The following is a 26,640-nucleotide window of genomic DNA, read 5'->3' as shown; positions in this document are numbered from 1 at the left end:
CATTGTGTATTTATCATAATTTTCCTCTACATTCAAGAAGTTAGGTAAAAGTGTGATAATTTATTATAAAGGTTTTCAATTCTCTCAAGTGGAAAGGGTCTGCACCATAATAAAAAAAACACCTCACTACTACCCCTTCTACTGCACATGACTGGAGTGGCAGCATGTCTCTGGTCCCTCCCCCTTCAAATCACAGACCATAATCCCAGATAATCTGCCTTCACTGAAAGCCTGCAGTCATGGCTGCACCGAGGGAGAATTTACTGTCTATTGGACATTTGACTAGCTGCGAGAGAAACACTTTCACCAGACAAAGAGAGCACTGTCTGAAAAAGAGGTAAGATTCTTGGATGAAACCATGTCAGAGTCATTATCACACTGGATTATTATTGTTTTCAAAATGCATTAAGCAAGTACAGATGTACATTATGGCCTCCATGAAAAAAAACCAAATAAAATAAAATATGACATCTATAGTAACCTGCTGTGTTACTGAAGGGGACATTTATCATGTAACCTTGGTAAAGTTTATTGACTATAATATAAAGTTTATAGTACTATGATCTTTTATCACAATGTATTATCTCCTGCTCTTTACAGTACCTATGATTCACTGCTGTTGCAGAGAGACAGACACCTGTAAGTGCACTGGAAAAAAAGACAACTATACTGTGCATCATTGTCAGTTAAGTGTTAATGGTTAAACTAAACTAAATTGAAATTTCAATCTGTTTTGTGCAGCAGAGCGATGCACCTGCAGCAGCAGTGGCAGCACCTGAAGGAGAGAGAGCATAAAGCACAGGAACACAACAGACTGCTTCTGCTGCAGTTTGACAAAGCCCAGGACACACTGAGAGAAATGTTGTCCTGCAATGCTGCCATGAAAAACATACGGGTGCATAGACAGACAGAGAGACAAACTTTAGTGATGTACTTCTTTTCTGAGTTGTGGAAACAAGTATGCTCAGCTCTCATGTTGATATTTGACCTATGCAGATGGAGTATGAGAAGTACCTGGAGGAACGTGTCCCAGAGTGGCAGCAGCAATTCAAGAAGAAATCAGAGGCTTCACAGATGAAGGTCTGAACAGTTATCAATATGTAGCCATCTCGTATTTCTAGTGCAGCAAGCCATAAAAAGATGGAATGTAGCTGTATCCATATTATCATCTTGACAACATGACCATAGCATGGTGATCATTTTGTAATAGGGATGTAATATTATGTCAATTTCATTTTATTTCATATGAAATCTCCAGGTAATAGCTTGGTAATGACAACAGTAAAAGTGTGGTAGTAAGAAGAAAATAGGATAGCAATAACATTGTTTTTTAGTTGGTATTCGGTTTTGGTATTCATGTTATAAAGTAGTAATTCATCCTCCCTTATGGCACACGCAAGTTCTTAGAAATAAGATGTATTATCATATCACTTCCTTATGGCAAATTATACAGAGTTTTATCATCATCGTAAAATACGAGATATTTGAATTGTGTGTCTTCCACAGAAAATGGAGGACTGTTTGAGTTCATATCTGAAGAAGACAGAAGCAGAACAAATGGCAAAGTCACCTGCAGGTTTGCTCTCTTCCTTACACATTTTAATAAACGACAAAGTCACATTTATCTTCTTCTAATATCCTGTGAGAGAATATTTAATGAATCTCTTGGAGAATACATCATCTATAAAAAAAAATCCTGACTTTGAAACTCTGATATTTTATTCATAGGACCACATATCCTTGGTTTAAATGGTTTAAAATATACTCTCATGTAGTTTGTCTATTTGCAGGACATCCAAGTTTGCCACAGAAAGTTTCTGCACCTCAAGGGAACAACAATCAAAACAGCCACACAGACCACAACCAAGAGATATCTTATCTTCTCTCTACCTGGCTCACTCACCTGCAATCCCAGACAGCTTGTCTTCCTTTCACAGAGCCCGGTCAACACCAAGGTTCCTCTCATGTCCCTCCAGCTTTCCTGCCACCACCCTCCACCTTCCCTCACCCCCATCACCTGTGGCCAAGGCAGGATCCACCAGACTGGGCTTCCCCTCAGCCCGACCTACCCCGGTCCTGGACTGCAGGAGCTCCAAAGATCCCCTCAGAGTCCGAGGGCCTGTGTGGTCAACTGAACATGGAGGAGTCACCTTGTGAAAGGGAAATATGCTCACACAGAGAGAGGGTTGGTGGAGGCAAGAGCAGTCACTTATCGCAGGAGCTGGACATTAATCCAGGTGGGAAATTATAATTCAACACAAAAAAACACACAGATACGTTAATATACTATAATATGTGCTGCCTCTATAAACCAGTATTTAAGTTGTGTGCATGTGTATACTGCACCCAGTGCGTCTGTGCAGTGGCCATGTGGAGAGCAGTGACAGTGGCAGAGATTTCAGTCAGGCGGTCAGAGAGAAGAGGAAGAAGAAAACACGACACGTCTCTTCAGACCAAGGGAGGTGCAGCTCTGAGGAGTAAGTTAATGAACACATTAAAACAAAGAACACTGAATGATTTCGCTTTTAGTTAACTAATTCATTCTCTTTACTCAAACCTATTTTACAATATAAATCATGGCAATCTATAAGTATAACTGTTTTGCACTTTGTCACTTTTTAACCTCTGTCCTTTTTTGAATTTCCCCAGTGTGGACTCAATAAAATCTAGTTCAATCTAATCTAATCACAAATGTGTGCATACTGTAATATATATATTATTATTTTTTTTTTATATTAATATATAATATTTTCACTACCATTCCAGTCAAACCACCTATTATTTTGAACAGGTAAAACCTGCCTTTTCCTTGAAATGTTTGACAAATCAGTCACAACTTTACTTTATGCATGTTATTTAAAACATATATAGATAATACATTTATTTAACCACAAAAAATCTCCCATGAGTCACCTGTGTTCTGACCCAGGCTCTGAGAATGACAAGTAAGGGATCATAATGACCTAAAAAGTTCTCCAGCTAATGATCTGTCATTCACTCGCTCATTGAGGTTCTAGCCTCAGGAACTCTGTCCTGGAACATCTACTTCCTTCTCCCATCCATATTTTATTGTTACCACATTTATACATGACACATCCTGTCACTTTGCCTATAGTGTGCTCCTGTTCTGTCACCTACAGTTGCAATAACCTCTGCACGTCTTTTACATGATGAGAACTAATGTCTTTGTTTGTTCTACTGTCAAGGTCATCTAGGACTTCCAGAGCAATGGTCACCTCTGAAGCCACAAAGGTCCAAAGATCAGAGAGCAGTGGCTCATCACAGAAAAGCAGCACGAGAGGTAGTAAAAGGACAAAGGAGATAAGAGGGGGAAGTGCTGCTGGATCATCATGGAAGGAGGAGGTGGCAAACCAAACGCCTAAGATAGAAGGAAACGGCTCTGAAGAGGAGAGCTTCTCTGCTGCTGGGGAGTCAGTGAGTCACAGTGGGGGATCAACGAGTGAAGATGCAGAGAATAAAAACCCTTATGATCAACCAGAAGACAGAAAGGAGAAATCAGAAAGTGTAGGTGTGAAGTTGGAACATGGAGTTGGAGAAATGGGAACACAGAAGAGTGAACAAAGCAGTGCAGAAGAAGAGGAAGAGGCGTGCAAGAACAATCGTGAGGGAGAAGATGGAGATGGTGAGGAAAGGGTGGTCAGTCTAAGCGATGAAGAGCAAGAGGGGAGACCTGTGGAAGATGATGATGATGAGGTTCCTGGCAGAAAAAGCACATCAGGGGAAGAAGAAGAGACGGGAACCGAGGATGAGATGGATGATCAAGGAGATGATGAAGGCAGGTCAAAAGATGAACATGGTAATAACAGAAAAGAGGATTCTTCCTTCTCTCAGGATGAAGAGGTAGATGAAAGTGATGGGATCAAGACAGGTGAGGAGGAAGAGTCTGATGAAGAGGAGGAAGAGGAACAGAAGGGTGACAAAGCAGAGGAGGACAGTGACTCAGATGACAGTATCATCTCACCACAAGTTCACAGGTGAGACAAAGAAAACCCATGATTTTATTTGTTAATGTCTGAACTGGAATAAAAACGCATTCTGTTTTGTGACCAGACCAAGACAGATGCATGTTATTCCTGAGGAAGCAGCTGAAGAGGAAGATGTTGATGGTGGTGGTGGTGAGAAAGAGGATAGTATAACAGGATCTTCAGATCAGGACTCAATTGAATGCAGTGATGATGACATTGAGAATCTCCTTGCACCTCAAGAGCAAACAAAGAAAGTGTGAGTTTTTCTTACTTCTTTGATATCATAAACAAATCCACAACTATTTCTCATGTCTTTTTAAATTTGTAATTTCAGAGAAAACAAACAGAATATGGACATGAAACCAAAAGGTAATGTGTTAGTCTCCACAATTACAAAGTTAAAATATATCTTTAAAAAAAAGGGTAGCTTTTAAGACCTTTTTAAGATTTTATGTCCCATTTCTTCCAGCATCTTGTGACTATGAGGAGATTTCTCAAGTGGAGCAGCACAGTCCAACAAAGTCTGTTTACCACAGTGACTCTGATGAGTTTGATCACTTTTATGATTAATGTTTTTTCCTATAGCAATAAAGATAGATATTTGATTTAAATTAAAATAAATATATCAACTACAATGACACCAGAACATTAAACTGCATTACTTTCATATTCAACATTTCTTGCCTTTATTTGGTCAACATGTTTCTGCACAAACCCTCAGGTACAGATATAAAGTGCTGCACAGGAAACAAGCAGACTGAAACCAAAAATAAGATGTGTATGTGATACAAGCAGAAAAGAAAGCGCAGAGTACACAAATAAGTACAAATGGTGACAATAATTTATTTAAGAGATAATTACCACTGTCATCTTTCCAACCAAAGAACAATTGGTCTCATGAGGTGACCAATAAAGTGTCTCTGGTCAAAGAGCAGCATGAAAATCTGCTTTCAAACTGGTCCAGGTTAAATCAGGTCACTTCTGGGGACTGTGAAATTTGAGTCTTTAGATTTTTACCACCTGAGCAGCCAAACAGGGGCTCTCTCTCTTCCCGTCCTCTGATGCAGTGCTGCGGTGGATGAGCAGTCTGCTGTACGTCCCGCCCACTTGACCTTTGGTCAGACGTCCAGGATTGACACAAACACAGCCGACTACGTCCTGAGGAGAAATGAAGACATGGTTTTAAAATGATCATTTGAATAATCAACAAACACTCCCTCGTTGTTTGTCTTGTAAATGTGGACTTCATGCAAATGCTCTGCACCTTCACAAAGTAACGCAGCTCAGAGGGAATGATGAGAACGTCGGGGGTGAGCGGCATCTGAGCAAAGCACTGAAACTTTTCATAGTCCATGTTGACGTCTTCCACGGGCGGGAACAGCGGGTAGTAACTTAATGTCAACACATTAACAAGGTTGTTAATGCTGTGAGTAATCAAATATAGACACTAAAACATATAGACAATAACACAAATAAGTACAATAACACAGCAAGTGAACTCTTTCAAGACACCTACCTTCTCTGGGTCAGAATGTGTTTCAGAATGCGGGAAAATCTGTCCGATCCAGTGCCACTGCATCACAAATCACAGTATTTGTACATATGAGAGAGAAGTTTAGTGCATGTGTTACTGTACGTGAAACTAGGGTTAGGTACTGAACTTGGTACTTGGTAATGATCTTAAACTTGATTTAAACTACCTTTTTTGAGACCATTAACTCCTCATGAAAATGTTTACTGACATAATTAATCAAGTGAGAGGCTGATTTTCCCATGGACATCCATTCAATCTCTTTTTGCAAGTAGGGGAGTTGCCCCCTGGTGGCTCAGAAGATAATGTCCATTTTCACATACAGTCTATGGTTTTAAACAGTAAGTAAGTTTGTAAGTGAGTAACTGAGCTCAGCTGTTGAATGATGGTACATGGAAAATCACACATTGACGTAACAGCATGTAATGCTCCTCCTCACCAGCTTATTTCCTCTGCACCCATGTGGAACAGGATGTCAGTGGACGTCAGACCAAAGGTCACGCCGTCAATCAGCAGGGTGCAGGGGTCGGGGACCAGGGAGACACGCTGAAAAGTATCAAGATGACACTGATCATGTAACTGCACATTTGCACTGACAACTTGTCTGAAAGGTGCTGACTAAAAGCCCTGAAGCAATCCACAAAAACAAGCAGTTTGTTTAGTTTGCATATGACATCCTACAGTCGTGTGTGTGTGTGTGTGTCTCTGACCTTGGCCTGGTCTTTGCTGAGGTTTGGCAGTGTAAAGGGAGGCTGTGGGTAGATGAAATGGTGGTGGATGTCTCTCTGTGAGGGCACAAACACTAGACGACAGCCCACACTGGACAAATGAAAACACAAGGCTTTGTTAGGGTTTCTGATTAAAGCGCAATGCAAAGTAGCATAAGGGAAAATGTAGTTCTTTAAGGCCCTGTTCAGACCTGGCATTAACATCCCCCCTCAATGAACAACCGTGGTGACCGGGGTTAATATTGCGGCAGTAACTGCAAATAAAATAATGTATAAGGGCTGATAGGTGTGAAAGAATAAAACAGTGGGGACGCATCCAGGACAGTCTTAGTATTATCTGTAATCTGATCACTCAGTATTGTATACAGACGTTAATACCAGGCCTGAACAGGGTGTAAAGGTACTCAGAGTCAGATATGAGACATACCTTTTGGTTCCATCCACGATGCTTTCAATACATCTTGAGAAAATAGCCTCAAACGTCTCCGTTACTTGAGCTTTCTGTTGAAGAAACAGAGAGATGCTCACATACTGTATGGTCATGTAAAACTAACTTAAAAATCACATAACCACATAATTCCAGACTGAAAGCTCAAAAAATGACCAATTAACATGCTTGAATAGAGTAATTCAGATTTCTGATCACATCCACTGTTAAACATACCTCAATTTGTTCATGTTTGGAATCGACAAATGGGCCCAGCTAGAGAAGAAGGGAAAAGTAGGTAACACACATGTAACAGATTCAGAGGATTTTGTGTATCCATATATGGACACTAAACTACTGACCAAGGGGTTTCTATGAACAACTGTGTGCACCCAGCCACAAACAGAGACCATCTGTCAAAAATAAAAGTTACTATACCAGCAGACAGACATCAGGACGATCCCTGACAATCACGGTGATTAGGTCGAGCAGAGGGTCGAAGGTCAGGGTGTTAGAAGGTGTGTATGGTCCACAGGCCACAAGCACATTCACTGGCTCTGCAACTGCATACAATTACGAGCGTCTTAGTTGATATGAAAACATGTGCAGACTGCAGTGACGCTTAGTAAAGTAAATGCAGATTTCTTTTCTTCACATCTTATAGATGTTAGAAAATAGTGGCTACGGAATTTTCGAAAATAATTCCAATTTTTAGGTGTATCTAAAATATGGCTTGATGCCATACTCCGTCTCAAACCCTGTAGCAATATTAAAACCCTCAGTGTGCTTTATCAGCGGTTTATCCATTGTGTAAACTCCAACTAAAGCTATGCCACGTAATTTAGAGAGAACTGTAGTTAAACCAGCTCTGTATTCATGTTGAATATGTTGTTAAACAGGGATCAAAATGGTGAAATTGTTGCTCCTCTGCATGTTTGTTAAGCAAACAGTGGTTTGATCCTGGAGCATTTACATTAATATTCTTTACAAACACTAACAAACGGCAACGTTGAGCTGCTTTTGTCTGCGTGCGTGACACTGAGGTGCCGTGCAGAATTTTACATGATTTGAAATCTGGCAACTGTTTTAATCAGTTGAATTCGGCAAGGTGGTTAGTAAATCATATTTCTGTAAAGTGACTAAACCAACACATTCCTTACCTTCATCCATCTCCATTTTTATCTCAGGAGTGTAGAATGGAAGAGGGACTCCCTAAAACAGGGTGGGCACATTATATAATTACTTATAAAACAGCAATTTGAGTAAATGTTGTTTTAAAAATCATCTTTTGATTATTTATGTATCAGCCCTTGTTGACTTGTCACTGACCTCAAACAGTTTGGAAGCCATGAGTTTTCTTCCTGTTGTGTTCATCCCCTCCATCACCACCACCTGGGAAAAGAAAGAACAAACACATCTGTACTCTGACATAAATGTTTCCTGCACAGTAGTTCAGTTCATACATTGTAAGCAGACAATTATAGATGTTTCTTTGTCAGAGTTCTCGGTCAGACACTGGGCAAGTCTCAAGCCCACGTCTTTGGCATTCTCTGTTACTCTTGGTGGTCATATAACCTGCTGCACACAAAGCTCAGTGCACAGGCAAAGGAGGACCCACCATTGTGTGTGTGTTGTTCTTTGGTGACTCAAGTTATTAGAAGATGCAACACAAAACAGACACCAGAGAATAATGCAGAGAAGAGACACTTGATTCAATCAATGTCAATAATGTGTTTCTTATGGAGATAAAAGGACAGAAGACCCATTTGTATCTTGATCTGTCCTCCTGCGTACCTGACCAGGAAACAGGGAGTAAGCGTTGAGCTCTGATATGTCAACGGGTACTTGCTGACCACCTTGCTCAGGCCCAGCCTCCAACAGAATGGACTGTGCGTTTAGTTTGCCATTACTGTCACAGCACACCTGACCCAACACGGTTATACCGTCCTACAAGAGGAGAGACAAAAACACACCAAATAGAGTGATCGGGTGAATTATACGAGAATCTGTTGTCTACAACAGCCTTAAAAACACATAGAACATTTTACAGTTTAATGTATAATGTTATTCGAATATAGCATTAAAAAGCTAATTTCAGCAGTCAAGTAGTTCACATTAATATACCTGTAGATTAATGTGATGAAATTCAACAATAGTAAATCAATTTGAAGCTTTTGTAGACTATGGGTTTATAGAGTTGATGGATTTTACCTGTGCAGGCAGTGAGACAGGAGAGAACTCTTCGATGCTGAAATGAGACTTGAGACTCTCTCCCAGCTCTTCTATCTTCTCTGTCAACACTAGGTAAAAGAGATGCAACATATTACAAGTTCTGGGTAATTTTTTTTCTATCATCATTTATCTCTTCTGGACTTTAAATTACTTATTGTACTGGATGTACAATAATATGCACATATGTGGATACATTTAGGGGATTTTTCCCCTGAAGTCGTGCGTACAGCAGCATACCATTTCGCACATCTCGCAGCCTCTGGAACATGTACTTGTAGCTGCAGCTGAGCGAGTCTTCAGAACCTTCCAGGAGCTCCAGTGGGACGTCTGCACCTGGAGACCTTTTGCCAACCCAGCGGGTTCCCTGCACAGCGCCAAACGTTACCACCACCTCCCCTTTCCCTCCTCGCTGGCTGTACTTCTGTGAAGGAGTTGCACTGCAGATAAAGACGAATCGGGTGATCCATAAGTGAAATTGTGAAAAAAATCTGAAAACTTAACTGAAAAAAGGGCTTCATTTAAGTTCTGTGCCTTTTTTAAATAAATAAAAATCAAACCACACATTCATTTTTTAGGACCCATGTCTGATGACAAAAATGACATTTTTTATCTGTAAAAAGTAATGAAGACGATTATCTAAATATCTAAATTAAAACCATGCACTTTCTTTACAGTGAACCCACATGAACAGCAAGAAACACAATGCGTTTGTTGAGATTTGTCTAGTCTCCAACAGATGCACTGCTAAATACCTGGGAGAAAAGCTGGCAGGAGACAGCAGCAGACCAGGGCTGGCCAGCAGAGCTGCACTTCTCTTTGACTGGGGGTGTTCAGGAGTGGTCAGTGCTCGTTTCTGAGAACCCTGCACACACACACACACACAAAGTGACAGCACGAGAGTCACACCTGTACTCATTCCTCTTGGTTTTAAGTGCAGACCTTAAGAGGAAAGAAAAGGTTTGGTCTGTAAGAATTAAGGTTTTGCCAAATTTACCTTCGCAGGAGTAGAGTAGGAATCTAGAAGATTATCCTCCTCTTCTTCAGCTTTGATTCTGAATGAACAGTGTTAAGGTGTGACACACAATGACACTCATCACAGAAAACCGTTATATCTCAGAGGGAGGAAATGCTGGAAAGTCCAGTCGATGCTTTTAATCTGAGAGGTTAATATCGAGGATACAGTTCCTGCAGCGAGTGGATGTCTCTGGTTCTATTATGAGTGTCATCTTTTCTGAAGCTTGGTTTTGATTTTTTCTTGTTCAACACCTGCAAATAAGTTAGATACACACAGTAAAACATTTTTTTAACTGGACAGGTTACAACCACACACAAATATAAATACAGAGTCTCGAAATATTGTGGTGAAATGGAAACTACAAGCACAATCAGTGTGGGCCTGTCACCTCATGTTCGAACTGTTCAAGTGTGTCCATGCTGAGTTTTAACCCATTTTTCGTGGAGCTGTACGCGACCCACTCCAGCACCATTTCATCTGCCTGTATTCTGCTACAAATGCACTGCTCCACCACTGATGGAGACGAGACGGTAAGGAAGAAGAACAAGAAAAGGTAAAGAAAACTGCAAACACACCATGGCAACAAAATTCTGCAATAGAACAAGAACTGACACCAGTACAATAAATCAAAGGATGATTACAAATGTGTATTTAAACAAGACATTTAAAAACACCATCAGTTTGAGGTTTTGTGATTGCAAAATTCTTACTGGTCAGAAAACAAAACCAACTTCATAAATCTGAGGCAAAACATTTATTAGTTATTAATTATGTGTTATCACTCACTGAACATTTGTTACACTGAAAATAAACAAAGTTAATATTGCTATTACTTAGTTATTGAAATATTGCCCAGCCTGAACTCAGACTATAAACATAGAGCACAGACACTGTTGTATGTGGGAGGACACTTTGGGACATTGCACATAACTGCTTGCTTTTAATATATGCGAAAACTATGATTGAAATCCATCATCTGTCAAGTGTCGATTTTAGATGTTTGAAAGCAACCAAAGCACAGTTAGATATACGTTATAACTTTGAATGGCTATTGAGGAACTGACCTGCTAGTCTTGGCCAGAGATCAAAACAATTAGCATTTGTTAGCTACTTACTCTTATCCAGGACAATCTCGTCCTGACAGGGAACGTCGAACATTTCCAACTCAGATTTCAGGGTTTGTGCGTTGACCAGCGCCATTGTTTTAAAGCTTTATTTTCAATACGGAGGCAATCTAACGTCAGGTCCAGTGTAACGTCAGCTTTTCCTGTCACTTCATAACAATAACGACGAGCCAAGTCTCTCTACGACGCGTTTTCTAAACACGAGTTACAGCAGATTATCTCCGAGTTAGTGTAGTGGACGATGGGCTAACTCTGTTTAAACCGGATAAACATTACAGCCGCATTTCATTTTACCGCGAAAAAGTGCAATAGCTGTTGGCGGCCGGAAGCTACGTCAGTGTGGGTGAAAAAAAAGGCGGAAGTGCTACAAAATAAAAAATCTACCGTCATCTTGTGGACACAGCGAGAATTTTTTTTTTTTTTTATAGTTGCTATTATGTTCTGTTTGTTTTCGCTAATACGCACCTACAGTAAATATCTAACATTTTAGTTCGATAAAGATAACCAGGCCTCAAACATTGGTCAAATAATTTAATCTAAATATGTTCACAACTTCTGTCAAGTTTACAAACAATGAATATACCTATTAACTAAAAGTCATGGATCTTGGGGTATTGTTTAAACAAAACTAGATGCCATCTGGTACAGCAGGATTTTCATTGATACTGAAAATATTCATTAGTTGCACCCTGATATTCATCTCCATTCTCTAACAAAGTGTTTTGATAAATAACGTTTAAATAAGTAGTTCTTTCTATCACCAGAGCATATATAAACATGCACTGGTGACACACACACACATTTAAATGTATGGATATTCTCTCTACTGTTAACGGCTTCCACAGCAGTAGCTCAGATCTATTTAAAGACAAACAGACAGTCTCAGATTTCTGGTTCTGCTCCGGTGGGACCATCACCCTCAGGCTGTTCTTCCATCTGTGGAAGCAATGATGAATGTCACGTTAGATTATAGCACAAGATGAAACACTGCACAGTTATAAAGTGTTGCTACAGGAACGGATTGGTGGCAGTGAACAAACATCCCACTCACCTGAGCAGAGTAGCACCTGCTCTTTGGAGTGAATTTCCATGATGTCACACTCCTCAGAGACTCACAAAGAGAGGCCGACAATTCATGAGTGTCACGCACCTGATGAGCACATACATTATGTATACATAGCTGATGTATTGTGTGTGACATGTTCAACTTGACTTCGTTGTAATGGACATATTTGCAGTGTTAACAATTGTGTCTTGTTCTTATTGTGGGATCTTAATAAAAATATCTATACATATTTGTAAAATGATTTCCCCACACCTTCATGCTGTTCAGACAGGCATTTCTGAAGTCCATGTTACTACTGCAGCTCACAATACAGATCGACGAACTGAGAATCACCTGAAGGCCTGAACCCAACTTCTCTTTGCCCTGAGATTTTACACCAAAACACACCATTAAATTATTATTTAGTAGCACAGAAAATGCAATGATATATAAAGTCTGTGTTGAGCATCCAAGGTGAACAAAAACAGGCAAAAGCAGTATGATGTGAGAAGGTGGAAAGAAGCATGGTTTGACAGCAAAGTTTTTGACCAAACTGTTGCTGATTTATTTCCTGTTAGATGATTCATCAAATAACTGTTCCAGCTGTGTTTGTATCTCAGACTTGCCTTCTTTCTGTGATGTTCAGCTTTCAGTGTGTTCTTCAGCTCAGTCTGCAGGGCCGTTGTGACTGCCTGACTGTTGTTGCTTAGAATATCCTCCAGGTGGTACTCTATCAGCTCCTCAGTGGCTGTGAGTTGATCACAGACATACCAGTTAACACTGTGGCTGAAATAGTAACACATTGTTAGCTGTTGTAGAAAAATAGAGAAGCGGGACTATTTGCAGCCCAGTGCTTTGTGACTCTACGTGATGCAGTTTCCTAACCCAAAACATCAGACAGCTGAGAGGTGAAAGGGTCGGTGTGCTGCAGGAAGAGGAAAAGCAGGAGACTCTGCTGCATTGTAGGAAGACTTGACTCCCCCTCCCAGTTGTCTTGCTCTACTGCATACACAGTGCCACCTTTGAGCCCAAGATCTGCAGAAGGAAATTAAACCATTATTTACTTTGGAAAATATGAGGAGGAAATAGGAGGAAAGACATGACTCTCTTTAAATCATTAAAACATTGCAAGTCCACACTGGCGCAATCACAACACATGGGAGACACACCTCTGGGTTGGGCAGATTATTGTTTCTCACACATGGTTTAACAGATAGATACTTTAATGCCAGAATAGAGTAATTTCACTCAAGCACTGTCTTTAAATTTTTGTTGTATATTTTGAATAAATGAGATTCTTGTAATTACCCAGCGCATTTGCTCATGTTTCTGATTTACAGCAGTTCCCAGGAAAACAGTGAGACACACAATTAAAATTAACTGCACACAAATGTTTCACAACACATTTTATCATATTATCTGAACCAGACAGTAATTATGCCATGATGATTAAGCTCAGTTTCCTTAATTTAGTGTCGCTTACATTCCTCAATCTTGATTTATGGTAGTATAGTATATTTCCTAACACTAGTCAAGATGATTTTAACATAATTGAAGACATACTTTGTATTTAGTGTTCATTAAAAATGAATAAAAAATGCTGACATTCTATAATAAGATATAAACATTATTCTTATAAAGCATAATTGTGCTATAGTTTGTATTTGTTTTTGGCAAACAAATCCACTTAGTTAATGTCAAGAGAAAACAATCCTTTTTTTTCGTTTGTTTAAATCAGGATGGGAACCAGAGCCTCCAGCAAAAAAGCATACTCACAGCAAACCTTTCCTTCACCCCGAATTCCACAAAGCAATTGTGTGCTGTGAGAATGATTCTGTGATACAAGACTTTGACTTTATCAGAACTAAATGTATATTACAGGAAACAGGTTTGTAAATGGTTGTGACATTTAACAAGCCACATTTTATTGCTGGATCCCGGACGTGTTATTTGTCACCAAATGGAAAAACTCTCTTTGAGCGCTGTCACTTTAAGTTTTTTTTGTTGCGTTCTGTGTGCATTCTTCTTCTTGTCTTCTTCCATTGTTTAGTTTTGTTTTATTCCTCTGATTCAAATTATAGGCTCTTTGTGATTCATTAACTTTTTTATATGCCGCTCTGGGCCAGGGCTGTTTGCACATTCTCTAAATACGACCCAGGTGGTGGAAAATTGTCTTCTACAACTCAGACTTCACTAACTTGGGTTACTTTTCAAAACAGGGCTAAATATCCTGGAATTTGGACCTTCTCAAATTATACCCGTCTAAAAAGTGGCCTTTAAATTCCCTCTAATGTAATGTATCCTGGCCTGGTGTGTTGTTCTCATCAGTGGTTGCTGTGGACCTTTGAAAGAGGAGCTGTGAAAGCTGTGCAGACTCAGGTCTTCATAGTCCAGATGAGCAGGAAGGTTCTGGAGGAAAGTGGAGGGGCATGTAATAGGAACATTACTGGGGCTGTAAACCACAACCTGGACACGTAAAGTCAAGGAAGACTAATCATAACCAGACGCCACAATAACCACCAATGAGTCTACATGGAAACACAGTTGTTTCTACCAGATGTCTGACCTCCTCACCCAAAGTGAGTACTGGAATGTAGGCAATCTAGTAAAATGAGATTGTGTGACAGTCCCCACATTACTGCTACATTATAGTACAATCTACCTTATGGTTTAATTTCACTCCATTTAAAGCAGCTGATATACTCTGCCTCCTGCCGGCAACTGTCTGACATTTGAAGGACTATATCTGACTGGTTCTGTAATTTCCTTAAAACTGCTACACAGAGGAGAACATCTGTGCTGCTTTACAGTTTCTTTTTCAAACTCAAATTTTTATTGGTTACACAACAAGGTCTCCCAGGAGAGATTGGGTGAATATGAGCACATTCCCATGTGCCTCTCCTCTCGCTTCACTGTGTCTTTTTTACTTAGCTGTTCTAAACCAACTTTACTTGCAGTTTGACAACAAATCTTTAACATCAAACTAGTTATTTTCATGCATTATCCACCACTGAAGCTCACATGTGTAAAACACTCACAGTAACCGACTAAGAGATTTCACACTTAGCTGTAAAAGGTGCACACGGAAGAATTAAAAAAGATTAACCAGCAAAGAGCAGATACACAAACCAGAGGCAGCTGTCCACAGTGCTGTCTAGAAAATCTGTTCCAGACTACCACAACCAGAATAATGATAAAATCAGCAAAGGATATTTGTATGTGAGTGAGTTGGGTTTGTAGATTGGGATACTGTAGCACACAGGGCCTAAGGAGTGTGACAGGCTGGATGCTGAGCTCCCCGTACAGGCCCCGATCCATGGCTTGAGGTGGGATACTTAGAGGAAGCCTGCCTCCAAGGACCGGGTGTCCTCCCTCACACCAACATCCCTTCTTCACCCACTCTGGAGGCCTTAAAAGCAAAGAATATCATCATGAACTACGGACAAAAGCATGCATATCGAATATAGAGCAGTATTCACAAACTGTGGCACTAATTTATGAGAATAAAACATGTTTTTGTTACAGATTAATATTCTTCCTAAAAATAAAATAACATTGCTGAACACAAACAACTACACTATTATATATACTAAATATGATTAAAAACAGCATTACTGACTGTATATTACAGGTGACATCCAAAATCAATGAAACGTCTCCTGCCTGTGCAACTTTAATTTTGTTTTTCACTCTGAAAAGGATAGATATGCAACGTTAGTAAATCATTAAAACAGAGATTTCTATTGCTTTTGGCCATTTCAAGTAATACACTTCCGCACCCCTGAGAGAGATGAACTTTTGCAGTGAAATTTTACATTTGAGGCTCGTACAACCTTGTAACTCCTAAAGCCAAACATGAATTAGCTCATTACTGTAACCCATAAGCTTTATCATTTTCCCTGGATTCTTCCAGTTTTACCTGAATTCTGGCTGGGTGGTCTGCTGGTTAAATTTGAATTTGAGGTGGATTTTAATCTGTGAAAAAATAAAAAGAAGTAATTTTCTTGCTTACCAGTTTACACAGAACTGAATAGGAAAGGTGAAAACTTCTCTACCCCTGCATTGGCCAAACTGAACATGCGTAGGAACGTCTCTATATGAGCTTGCCACTCTGGGCTGAATATACTTGCCTCTTTCATCTGTAAAGTGCAAAGAGGTAAGCAGAGAGAACAAGTCATTCACACTGTGATCATTTATCAAGACAATGCTTAGCCTCTTCTATATAATGTTGGGATGATCACAAATGTTAGTACCTGAAAGGACACAAGTACTTTGAGTGAGCCATACAGTTCAGTGAAGGCACACAGCTCCTCAGGGTCAGGATCAGGACACAGACATGTGCAGGGAAACCTGCTCTCCTTCATGTCTGCAAAGACTAATGTAATAAAAATAGGTTATATTGTAAACACAATAGACAGCTGTAGATGTACAGTATGTAGGTGAAATGTGTATGCCCATACCAGTCTGGAGTTCTTTCATTTGAATCCCTTTGAACCAGGGACCAGCAGCTGCCACTACACAATACATAGAAATATACGGTTACAACCCTATGCAGTTTGTTACTGCAAGTCTCACCTACAGAAACTATTTTACCTGGTTTAAAAAAAAAAAACATGTACAACAGCACAGACATAACTCTGAAAGTATTGTCAAGTTAAGTCATATTTATTTATATAACACATTAAAAAGTTGAGCCATGGTGCTTAAAAATAAAGAAGGGTTACACAAGCCAAAAAAAGGAAAAAGGATTACAAAAGATAAGATGACGTACAAATAATACATTAAAACAACTTTTTTATAGGTCTGACATTCGACATTGGGACTATTTGTAATGTGAAGTGTGGGGTTAAACTGGCATTTACACGGTCAAAGCAGTTGCAGTAATCCAACATGGTGCTATAGAGGCATCTCGGATAAATACAATATTCTTTTCTCTTTTTTGGACTACAAAAACACTTGTTTTCACCATGTTACAGATGTTTTGAACCCAACTGCTCACTTGGGTGCAACGCTGTTAGACACTGACATTGTTTAACCAGTTTATCAAGGGACATACTACTATGTGCTTTAACGCCACACTGGCTTTTTGCCAGCAAAACAGAACCACATACCACATAATTTACCATACTCTTGAGAACAAAATGTCGGGTGGCTGGTGGATTATATTATGTTTTTTCGAAGTCAGTCTTGAATATGTCAAATATAGGAAGGACAAAAATGTCTTTTTGGAAATGGACATTTTTGTCGTCTAATGACCTCTAATGATTGAATGAAAGTGAAGCCTGGGGGTTAACCTGGCTACCTTTGTTCAGTACCTTTCTTGTATAATATCAATGTTATGTGATGCTGTAAATCTGTAGATGGTTTGGATTAATTATGTGGTGTTTGTTTTTTGTTCTTTGTCCTGTTTTTCCTCTGTCTGTTTTTTTGTAAAGCTATGTCTTCGTGTGTAAATTTTACAACGTATGATTGACTTTTGGAATTGAAAAATATATTATTGGGAGGAAAAAAGCTCACCAGTGCAGTTTACAATTTGGGCACAGCATCCATCTTCAGTCCACAGAAGACACATTAACCCCCCTGCAGACTTTAAACTACGAAGCTGACTCTGTTTTCCCATGAACATGATCAGCCTCAACACCTGCAATTAAATATCACACAATCACCATGGAGTTAGCAAGCGCTATGCTAGTTAGCTTAAAAACTCCCAACAATAACAGTCACCATCTATAAAATAACAATATTCGAAGCGTTTCTAGCAAAAATAGCACTGATTTAGACCATTACCCGATGTATTGCTCTGAACATTATACTGTTCAACAGCTGTGAAAACACTTTTTCAGTATAACGAGGAAAAGTAGCTTCTTAATTAAACGTAATGGCAGGTCTTATTACTTCGTCACTAATGATGCGTTCACGTGTCAGTAGTAATTTACTGTTCTTTAAATTGTGCAGAAAATAAGATATTTTCATTATTCATTAACATCATCTGGATTCCTAATTTGGTTATTTAACATCTGCTTTGTAATACAACTGTCTCGTGATGGTGGTTTTGTCTGAAACATAATCCAAACATGAATATAGATTAGAACCTAAATTAAAGCAATCAACAGGCAAAACATGTGTTATCATGAAAATGACAATGACAAAACCAGTTGGAAAAAATAAAACATTAACACAGCTCTTAAGAAAATGTACTAATAAGTGTAGTGTGTAGTCAGGGACGTATATAAGCCACCTGTGAATCAAAACATTGGATCGTATCTTTGTAATTAAGCACATTTTTGTCAACATACCTAGAAAAGTCTAATTTGGTCTAAATGTTGTAGGTCAAATGACCTAGAGTGTGAAGAATTTGCCAACAACAATAATTTGCTTGTATACTGAATTTATAAACACAGGAATGGGCCACACACAGGCGCACGTGGCTAGCACGGTTGCCTCTGAGCAATGAGGTATGCATGTTCTCACCATGTGTGTGTGGGCAGATTCTCTGATTCCTTCCCACAAGTCCAAAACATGCAGAGGTTAATTGGACACTCTAAATTGACAATAGGTCTTTGTATGTTTGACCTGTGATGGACTGGCTACCCGTCCAGGGTGCACTCTGCTTTTTGCCCAATGTCAGCTGGGATTGGCTCCAGCAACCCTGTGACCCACATGTGAATGATTAAGTGCTTGAAAACAAATGAATGAACATAGGCCCTTTAAGGGTTCCTGTAGATGTTAATTCCTAATGACTAATGATTAATTTTGCCTGAATTAAAAAGTTTTTTTAGGACACAAGTTATCTGAACTTTTTCTACACAGGAAGTATGTTTCTTATTTTGCATGCCTGAAAATATAGCTCCCAATAAAGATCCATTAATTAATTCATGGTACATCCTGGACATGTTGGCTCTAGATAAACCACTGCATCACAGTGCCACCCATAAGCCACACGAATAAATGCAATTTTTGAGTAAATATCATACCTTTTATTTGTGTCATACACTTTAAATACAAGGATGCACTATGAAAACAAAACGGCATCACATGATAACAAATAAGGCACCAGAATATTTCTTTATTTTTCCTGTTAAGCTTTCACAATTGCTATTTGTATAAATATATGCTCAGCCTTTCCTTCAATTTGGATTACTTCTTCTCTTTCTTGGACCACTCCTGATATCCTCCAGAATAATTACAAGCACTGAAACACAAGACAGGCACAGAATAGAAGCAGTGTCATCATTATAAAATCACTTTAAATAGTTATGGCTAGTAATGAAGAGGAAATACAATGCATAAAACCAGGACAGACTGTGCGTGCGTGTGTATAGTAAAAGAAGATAGTAAATTATTTATTTACTTCACATATCCTAGGCTAGAGGCCTCAGCTGTGGCTGCTGCCCCTCGCCTGCCCATCTGGCAGTGAAACACCAGCTCTGATGTCTCCAGTGGTGGCTTGGTCACTCCGTACTTGGCCTTGAACTCTTCTGGCTCCAATGAAAAAGCATCTTTTACTGTAGCAACTGAATGAATAAAAGGGAGAAAGAGAAGAAACATTTTAAGATAAAACAGATGATGGACATAAAACATTAACAACAACTGGAAAACATTCCACGTCTGAAGATCCAAACTGCAGTGCACTGATGCTTATCCAACACTCCACACTTTGGCATGCAAAGTATATACAACAATACACTTAAGTCACGGTGCGTGTGATAAGTGTTAACAGTAAGACAAGAGTGGGAAAACAAAAACTCAACTATCAGGATGAAGCAATGCCAATATTTCCCCTATGTATTTGAATTTAGAAGATGCTCACCCGGGATGTGAGTGGATCCTGGAATACGTCCTTTATCCACTTCGTCTTGGGAACGAACATCGACCAAGAGGAGATTCTGGCTTTTTGCCAGAAGTGCTTTCAGATCCTCATAGGAGATTTCCTTCTTGCCTGGCAATAAAGTGTGAGAAGCCATTTGTATAAAAACAATATAAAAACTGCATTATTACTTAAAACACACACACACAAACAGATTGACAGATTGACAACACAGTCAGGCACAGGATTAGAACATGTGATGGGTTGTACTCTATCTAACTGTAACATGATACTTGTGGTGCATCATTCTTACACAGGCACAAACAAACAGCCTGGTTAACAAGGGGTGGAACAGAATTTATTCAAAATGACTGCCAACTCAGATTTAGCTTGTGTTTAGGGATGTAGTTAATGGTTGCTTTTTTCTTCTCCTTTTCACGCAGGGAAATTTGGGTTTAAAAAGGTGAATTTAGTTATTTATTTGCCAAATAAGTAATAACATTTTTAGTTTTAAATCAAGTTTTTGAAAGATTTCTAAAATATTTATGTTTTCGTTCATTTTAATGACAGGTGGTCTAAGACATTTGCTAAGCACAGAAGTGTTCATTTCAAATGCATGTTTTGGTATACGAATGGAATAGTTTTAGGGTCAGACATAAGAAAAGGAGAACATTTATTCACGTATTTTGTGTAAATAAACAAGAAATGGTGAGCGAAGAGTGAAAGTAAATCAGAGAAAGATAAAAAAAAAAAAAATCGTATTTTAACAGTGAAGTTAATAAAATGATTCAAAATTCTCAAATCCAGTTAGTGGGGTGACTGACAGTTACCCGAGCCGTCAGAGCTTTGCCAGTTCAGTATCACTTTTGACAAAAAACACAAATGACTACAAATGAATTACTCTTCATGCATGGACATGGTGTAAACATCAATATCCATGCATTTGTCCATTACCAGCTATTCCAGTATTCATGAATGCAGCCAGTTCTCCCACTCTTGTGTGGTTCTGCCATCTGAACAGACGCAGTCCTACTACACAGTGTTTAAGCACTACAAAAAGAAAGAATTCCCTTGTTACCAAAAATATATACTCATACAGGGCATATGGTACAGGGCATGCAATAGTGTAATTCTTAAAAAGTTTAATTTTAAAGGGGGAAACAGACAACTTTTGTGTCCACAGAGGTGTCTGTAACATAGCAGTACAAGATGTTTCTCCTCAGTCTGTGATGTGCCATAATAAGGATCCCTGTGTGAAAAGTAGGGATGAGTCAATACTTTATGCAGTATCAATATCAGTGTGATATTGGTCAAAGAAATGGATTTTGGATACGAGTACAAGAAAAAAATAATATCCACTAAGAGCCAAAACCCCCGAATATCACACCAGTCTCGGTGGCCAAGTGAATAACGTATTCAAAACAAGGCTTTTAGGGAACAATATATAAGTGGAATAAGACAAGGAAGAAAAGGGGGTTAAGGAATGGGAAAGAGGCAGTAAGTATGCTTGACCCTACTGCTCTATCTGGAGCAAATCTGACTTGCTCCTATTTGATTTTGTTTGCATGTGAGTCACTGACAAAAATCATACATATAATCAGATGTGCATGCATATTTCACTGACATAGGTGGTGAGGTTGCATTTCTGCTCTGATGTTTTTTCTGTCATACCTTTCTTATCAAACATTGTATCAGTGTGTGGCGACTATACCTCCTCAGGACCTTCTGGTTATGGTTGAGTTTCAGAATAAGGATTTGTTTAAGCTGTGCAAATGAGTGGCTGTCAGAGCAGTGTCCTAAAAAGAGAACCTGCAAAAACTTATATTTGTGTGTTATGACCCTAACAAATCAATATGACATATATATGTTCGATTTTTGATTGTTCTATATTTTTTTTTGCCAATATAAAAACGTTGGAATGTAGGAAACATTTCTATGTTCTCATTCTTGCATTGGAGTTTGGTGGTTAATGTCTTAATGTGTCAATGTACCTTGATTTTAAATCAAAGTACATTGCAGTTTGCCCTGATGCAATTCAGAGCCAAATACTTGAACTGGCTTGTTGTTTGTTGCCTGGGTTAACAGGCTTATTCTTCTGGGACAAAGGGAGGAGTCCTTTATTTACTGCCGAGTCATTATGAACCTGTAGTTTTTGTAATTAACGCGGAAAGCTCCATATTCTTAAAACTGGCAATTGCTTTCTCACTTATTATTTATAATATCCGCACACGACATGGTTGTAAAAACAAAGAACCGCATTGCGACCGAATCTGTCAATAACAACACTATTAAAACACTATTATGACTATCAAATAAGATAAGATTAAGATAATTACGTCTTGAGCGGGAATTCGACTTTCTTCACCGCATTTATGGGACATTGGCGCCGTACAGTTAATGATCACTTAATTTACTTTTGTTTCAGTGAGTGAAGAGAGGAAAGAGGAAAGAGACTCACCTGCGTTCGCCATCGCGCTGCTCTAACCTTTAAAACTGAACTTCCTTCTTCCCCATACTGTCATGTGAATCATTGGTTGTGACAGCTACAGAAGGCGGGACTTAGTTTGATTGACTTCAGTTCTTAACCAATTAGACGAACTTCTTGTGGGACTTTCAAAATAAAATCCAGGAAAGAAACAAATAGATGGGGACGACGATTTATTTTTGTAAAAGCAGAAACACACTACATTACCATATTACTATATATTCAGGGCTGTAATTGTTTCAGTAAGTAAAGTTTTTTTCATTCTTTCTTCTTAAGGCTTCTCCCTCTCTTGGGGTCGCAATAGCCCTAAACCTTTCAAATTAACAGTTTTTATTTACATATTAAAAGTGATAAATAAAACATAGTTTGATGCTTCTGAACAGAAATATCGATGAATATAGTGTGTGAGTATTTACATTTAAGCATTTAGCAGACACTTTTATTCAAAGCAATTTTTTACACTATATATGAGTAAAAATCTATGCATCTAACCTTTCTTTAGTACTACAGTAAATTATTGGACTGTTGCTATTATTATTATTTGTACTGCATTAACTTTTATGTTTTAAAAAAAATCTTTTAAATGTAAAAATTATGATATTTTATGTCACAATAATAGTTTTTACTGTTATTTGTTATTTTGTCTGGCTGAAACTCTGTTAAATGTGATCCTCGTGCAACAAGATGGCTTGGTCAAATAATGATAATGACGATGATGATAATAATAATAATAATAACAACAATAATAATAACAACAAGAACAACAGCAACAACAATAATAATATTAATAAATTTATTTTATAAAATAAAGGCCAGTTAAACCCATTTGGATGAAAACATGAATTCAGAAACCAGAATATTTTTTTATTATTTTTTTATTAAAATAAGATTTAGTTAATTACAAAAGTCTCAGTCAGTAGCTACATTAGATCCTAAAAAACATCACTACAGTGAATCTACAGAGGTTAATCTGCCTGCAAACAAACCTTCAGTTATTACCCAAGATAACACAATTATTATTATTTGTCATTGTTTGTGTAATCCCACAAACACCACTTCTCTTATGTTCACATATCTGCTCCTGAAACAGGAGAGTAAACACATTTCTTTGATTCCATAATGAATCAGAACACCACCCTAGGACTGTAACTGGGATGGATTGTCCATGCTTGTCTGTATTACAGCGTTCCCTCTGTGCTGTATGAAGGGTTCCCTAGTCCATCAGTGGAATCTCTCTTTCCCTTTAAACATATTTTACACTTCCACATAATCACAGCTGTTATGATGATAACCAGAAGCAGGGCGACTCCTCCACCTATGAGCCAGGCCAGCACATTATGGTCAGAAGAATTGGGAGGGTCATACCGCTGACAGGAGAACTCTGAGGAGGGGCTGTATCCTGCACTGTTCACAGCCTCCACACAAACCTTGGTCCCGACGTCCAGAGATCCCACCAAACCTCGACGCTGAGTATTTCCAAACTTCAAGGCTTCTCTTCCCTCAACCACCAATCTGTACCCGGACACCACAGAAGATGGAGCGCACCATTGCACCTCTATATGTCCTTTGTTTTCCCCTTCACTGATTGGCAACAGTGTTTGGATGAGCGGTGGCTGAGGAGGCAAATCGGGACCACTCACCCCAGGACAGAGGCACCCAGTCTGCGCTAAAAGCTGTTCGCAGGGCTCCTGATTCTCCAAGCAGGGGTTGTACTGACAGAGCTGAGTTTCTCGGTGGACGTCAGGAATCCTCTCAGAAGACACAACTTCAGTGGGAGGGTTGTTTTCATCACTGTAATCGTCATCATTATATTCATTATCTGAGCCCAGGGCAGTCATAAAGATGATCCGTGGGCGAGTGATAGGAGGGGAAGTAGAAGCCGCATAGATGAAGAGGTGGGAGTGGAGGAGTGGTGAAGCAATCAGAAAAAAAAGAAGCATGGCTGGGCTCTTGCACTGTGACGTCAACTCTGTGGATAGAAAGGATGACCATGACTTCAACACAAAAATATTGATAATTTCAAAGATAATACAGCCATAAATAGATACCAAGTCAGAGAACAGAAATGAGTTGGCAGCAGTCTCCAATATAGTACAGTAAAACGTGGTAGTAAGTTTGTAACAGAAATATATAATATTTAATATTTCTAATGCAATGTCCAGCTTGGTAGTAACACTGTTAATAAGGAGATCATTTTACAGTAATATGATGTTGTTTCTAACCTGTCTTTTGCCCTATGTCAGCTGGGATTGGCACAAGCGCCCTCCGCGACCCCACGTGTGGAGGATAAAGCGGAAGAAGTTGAAAGAATGAATTATGTTGTTTCCCAGGTAAAAGCTTGGTGATGATACTAATGACCATATAATACAGTTGACCCTCATGTCCCACACACATTATTATTATTATCAATCCATAACTTGATTTTTACTCAGGAACAAAATATGATTACATTACTGCCCTAGAACAAAAGTATCATACACCATATTGTTACAGTACTGTAACATAAAGTGTAATCATGTTCCATCATTTGTTTATCATTTTCACTTGTAGCCTTGACTACCAAGTCCAGTCATACAAAATATCTGATTTGAATGAGGTTTAATAAAGAAACTGAAAACAAGAAGCTGATGATAATTGTGTCAAAACACAGAAACAAATACAGAATTTAGTTACAAATAAGTAAGTATATAAGTAAGTATGGCATCTGTGGTGGAAGTGAAGATGCTCGATAAGGTCAATGAGACTGTATTTTGCCCCCTTGTCTTCTTGGCTTTGTCAAAAAAGGAAAACCAAATTAGTTTTTAGAGAGCGGTAAAAGAAGAAAGATACTTTTTCCCTGGGATATAGTTTATGACTACCATGTGTTTGTGTGTAATCAAATGTTGGCAATGTTCTAGTTTCCATTCTGTAAACACTTTTAGATAAATAAATACTGAGTGCTGCAAGGAAAAAAAAGAAAATACAACTATTGAGGTGACTTTCATCAGCTCTTCCATTTTGTCCTGGCAGAAAGCCAGATGAGTTCTGTGGGAAAGCAGAACTGAATAGAACCACAAATGGAGTTCAGTGAGCGTAAAGTAACTCTAACAAGTCAGAAACTATCGCCTCTGTCTTGGCACACTGTTCAGTGGCCCCTCCTGTGGTTCCCATCTGAATACACAAACACATCCATGTGTTAACTGAGGGACTGGAAACGAGAATATGCTGCTGGACACAAAGTGTTTACTGTACCTGTTTGATGCTGATGAATATTCCTCCCTTGTTCCCGCGCTGTCCGCTCTCAAAGTGTGCTCACTCACTCCTCAGTTCTCACCGTCTTAAGTTGTTTCCCTCAGACTCTCTCCTCCTCCTCAACACCCCCTTATTTTCTCTCCTCTCTGTGCCTGTCCCCTCCCCTTTTCACTCTTTCATACTCTGTCCTTTTTCACCCTGTGCCTCCCCCTCCTCCTCCTCCTCCTCCTCCTCCTCCTGCTGCTCTTACAACAGGGCCCCCCAACAGCCACCATTGCACTGTTATGTTTCTTTGTGTGGAATTTTTTTTATTGTGAGAATGTGGAATGGTGGTGGGGAGTGGGAATGGGGGTGGGATGTGGGGGGTGGGGGCACCATCATGTGCCTGTGTTCAGCATATTAATAATCTGAGCATCAGCAGGAGGAGGCAGGCTGGTGCTTGTTGCAGTATGTGTTTGTGTAATCTGTAGGTGCAGTTGTCTGTTTTTCATGACTTGGACTGCTCAACTCCGCAGGTGTCGCAATGGAATGACCGGTACATGAGGACACTTGTGTTTATGTGTCAGAGTAGGGGGTGAAGAATGCGTGCGTGTGTATTTATTAGAGAGCCTTCCACCTCTTGGAGCCACCATGGTGACAAGCTGGAGGAGAACGATTAAGGCTTTCAAGTTTTTCCGTCCTTTTATGGGGTGAAGCTGGCAAAGCGAGCCAGTTCTTTCTTTCTCCAAATACCCACATTGAGGACAGATGACAGGCAGAGTACCAGGGGAAAGAGCCTCGTCGCGTTCCAGCCTAACAACCCCTGAACAAAAACATAGAGACTTCTGCTTTTTCGAAGAATAAATAGTCACATTCTTTTGCGTGTGTGAACGTTTCTCTGAGCAAAACCAGCAACATGAAGCAAAAGTTGTGAGAAATGTCACTTACAGATGCAAGATAAGGTCTGAGAGTTAATAAATCATGTCAAGTGATAAACACCAAAGAGACACAATATATTGCCACTTAAACGGCACACCAGGAAATAGTTCA

The 26,640-nt window shown here is 39.2% G+C and overlaps 6 protein-coding genes across 8 annotated transcripts; 1 reads left to right on the top strand and 5 right to left on the bottom strand.

Moving 5' to 3' along the window:
* Positions 1-4: 4 nt before the first annotated feature.
* Positions 5-4,655, top strand: LOC131472277 (sarcoplasmic reticulum histidine-rich calcium-binding protein-like). Its single transcript, XM_058649274.1, has 11 exons — positions 5-337; positions 601-639; positions 742-895; positions 997-1,080; positions 1,507-1,576; positions 1,791-2,237; positions 2,351-2,477; positions 3,207-3,995; positions 4,072-4,242; positions 4,321-4,355; positions 4,456-4,655. Exons 1-11 carry the CDS (start codon positions 240-242, stop codon positions 4,554-4,556), a joined length of 2,115 nt encoding a protein of 704 aa, XP_058505257.1. The 5' UTR covers positions 5-239; the 3' UTR covers positions 4,557-4,655.
* A 154-nt stretch (positions 4,656-4,809) lies between these two features.
* Positions 4,810-11,332, bottom strand: pola2 (polymerase (DNA directed), alpha 2). Its single transcript, XM_058649278.1, has 18 exons — positions 11,035-11,332; positions 10,308-10,432; positions 10,085-10,170; positions 9,899-9,956; positions 9,657-9,766; positions 9,142-9,341; positions 8,884-8,972; positions 8,467-8,619; positions 8,002-8,064; positions 7,833-7,884; positions 7,111-7,235; positions 6,910-6,948; positions 6,673-6,746; positions 6,228-6,336; positions 5,957-6,063; positions 5,503-5,559; positions 5,251-5,377; positions 4,810-5,144 (listed from the first exon to the last, which is right to left on the bottom strand). Exons 1-18 carry the CDS (start codon positions 11,117-11,119, stop codon positions 4,992-4,994), a joined length of 1,812 nt encoding a protein of 603 aa, XP_058505261.1. The 5' UTR covers positions 11,120-11,332; the 3' UTR covers positions 4,810-4,991.
* Positions 11,333-11,520: 188 nt separating this feature from the next.
* On the bottom strand, positions 11,521-12,891 carry zgc:195212 (DUF4554 domain-containing protein). Its single transcript, XM_058649288.1, has 4 exons — positions 12,715-12,891; positions 12,362-12,472; positions 12,095-12,193; positions 11,521-11,979 (listed from the first exon to the last, which is right to left on the bottom strand). Exons 1-4 carry the CDS (start codon positions 12,889-12,891, stop codon positions 11,926-11,928), a joined length of 441 nt encoding a protein of 146 aa, XP_058505271.1. The 3' UTR covers positions 11,521-11,925.
* Positions 12,892-12,992: 101 nt separating this feature from the next.
* Positions 12,993-18,979, bottom strand: LOC131472282 (uncharacterized). The gene is made up of 10 exons (XM_058649283.1): positions 17,876-18,979; positions 17,606-17,729; positions 16,549-16,602; positions 16,342-16,463; positions 16,144-16,227; positions 16,008-16,063; positions 15,708-15,779; positions 15,339-15,497; positions 14,431-14,554; positions 12,993-13,123 (listed from the first exon to the last, which is right to left on the bottom strand). The coding sequence occupies exons 1-9, from the start codon at positions 17,894-17,896 to the stop codon at positions 14,464-14,466; spliced, it is 783 nt and encodes a 260-aa protein (XP_058505266.1). The 5' UTR covers positions 17,897-18,979; the 3' UTR covers positions 12,993-13,123; positions 14,431-14,463.
* Positions 18,980-19,050: 71 nt separating this feature from the next.
* Positions 19,051-22,415, bottom strand: LOC131472284 (thiosulfate:glutathione sulfurtransferase-like). 3 transcript variants are annotated; one of them, XM_058649285.1, is made up of 5 exons: positions 22,354-22,415; positions 20,850-20,945; positions 19,899-20,027; positions 19,440-19,602; positions 19,051-19,280 (listed from the first exon to the last, which is right to left on the bottom strand). In XM_058649285.1, the coding sequence occupies exons 1-5, from the start codon at positions 22,364-22,366 to the stop codon at positions 19,226-19,228; spliced, it is 456 nt and encodes a 151-aa protein (XP_058505268.1). In that variant the 5' UTR covers positions 22,367-22,415; the 3' UTR covers positions 19,051-19,225. The 3 variants fall into 3 exon arrangements, with proteins under 3 accessions (XP_058505268.1, XP_058505269.1, XP_058505267.1); XM_058649286.1 differs by lacking the exon at positions 20,850-20,945 and having other exon boundaries at positions 22,354-22,405; XM_058649284.1 differs by lacking the exon at positions 22,354-22,415 and having other exon boundaries at positions 20,850-21,152.
* Positions 22,416-23,159: 744 nt separating this feature from the next.
* si:ch1073-303k11.2 (leucine-rich repeat neuronal protein 4) lies at positions 23,160-25,770 on the bottom strand. Its single transcript, XM_058650054.1, has 2 exons — positions 25,612-25,770; positions 23,160-24,349 (listed from the first exon to the last, which is right to left on the bottom strand). The coding sequence occupies exon 2, from the start codon at positions 24,318-24,320 to the stop codon at positions 23,559-23,561; it is 762 nt and encodes a 253-aa protein (XP_058506037.1). The 5' UTR covers positions 24,321-24,349; positions 25,612-25,770; the 3' UTR covers positions 23,160-23,558.
* Positions 25,771-26,640: the final 870 nt, after the last annotated feature.

The sequence above is a fragment of the Solea solea genome, chromosome 14 (genome assembly GCF_958295425.1).
Source record: "Solea solea chromosome 14, fSolSol10.1, whole genome shotgun sequence".
In the NCBI taxonomy this organism is placed as follows: domain Eukaryota; kingdom Metazoa; phylum Chordata; class Actinopteri; order Pleuronectiformes; family Soleidae; genus Solea; species Solea solea.
The sequence above is the reverse complement of the archived record's forward strand: the minus strand, read 5'-3'. Positions and strand labels throughout refer to the sequence as shown.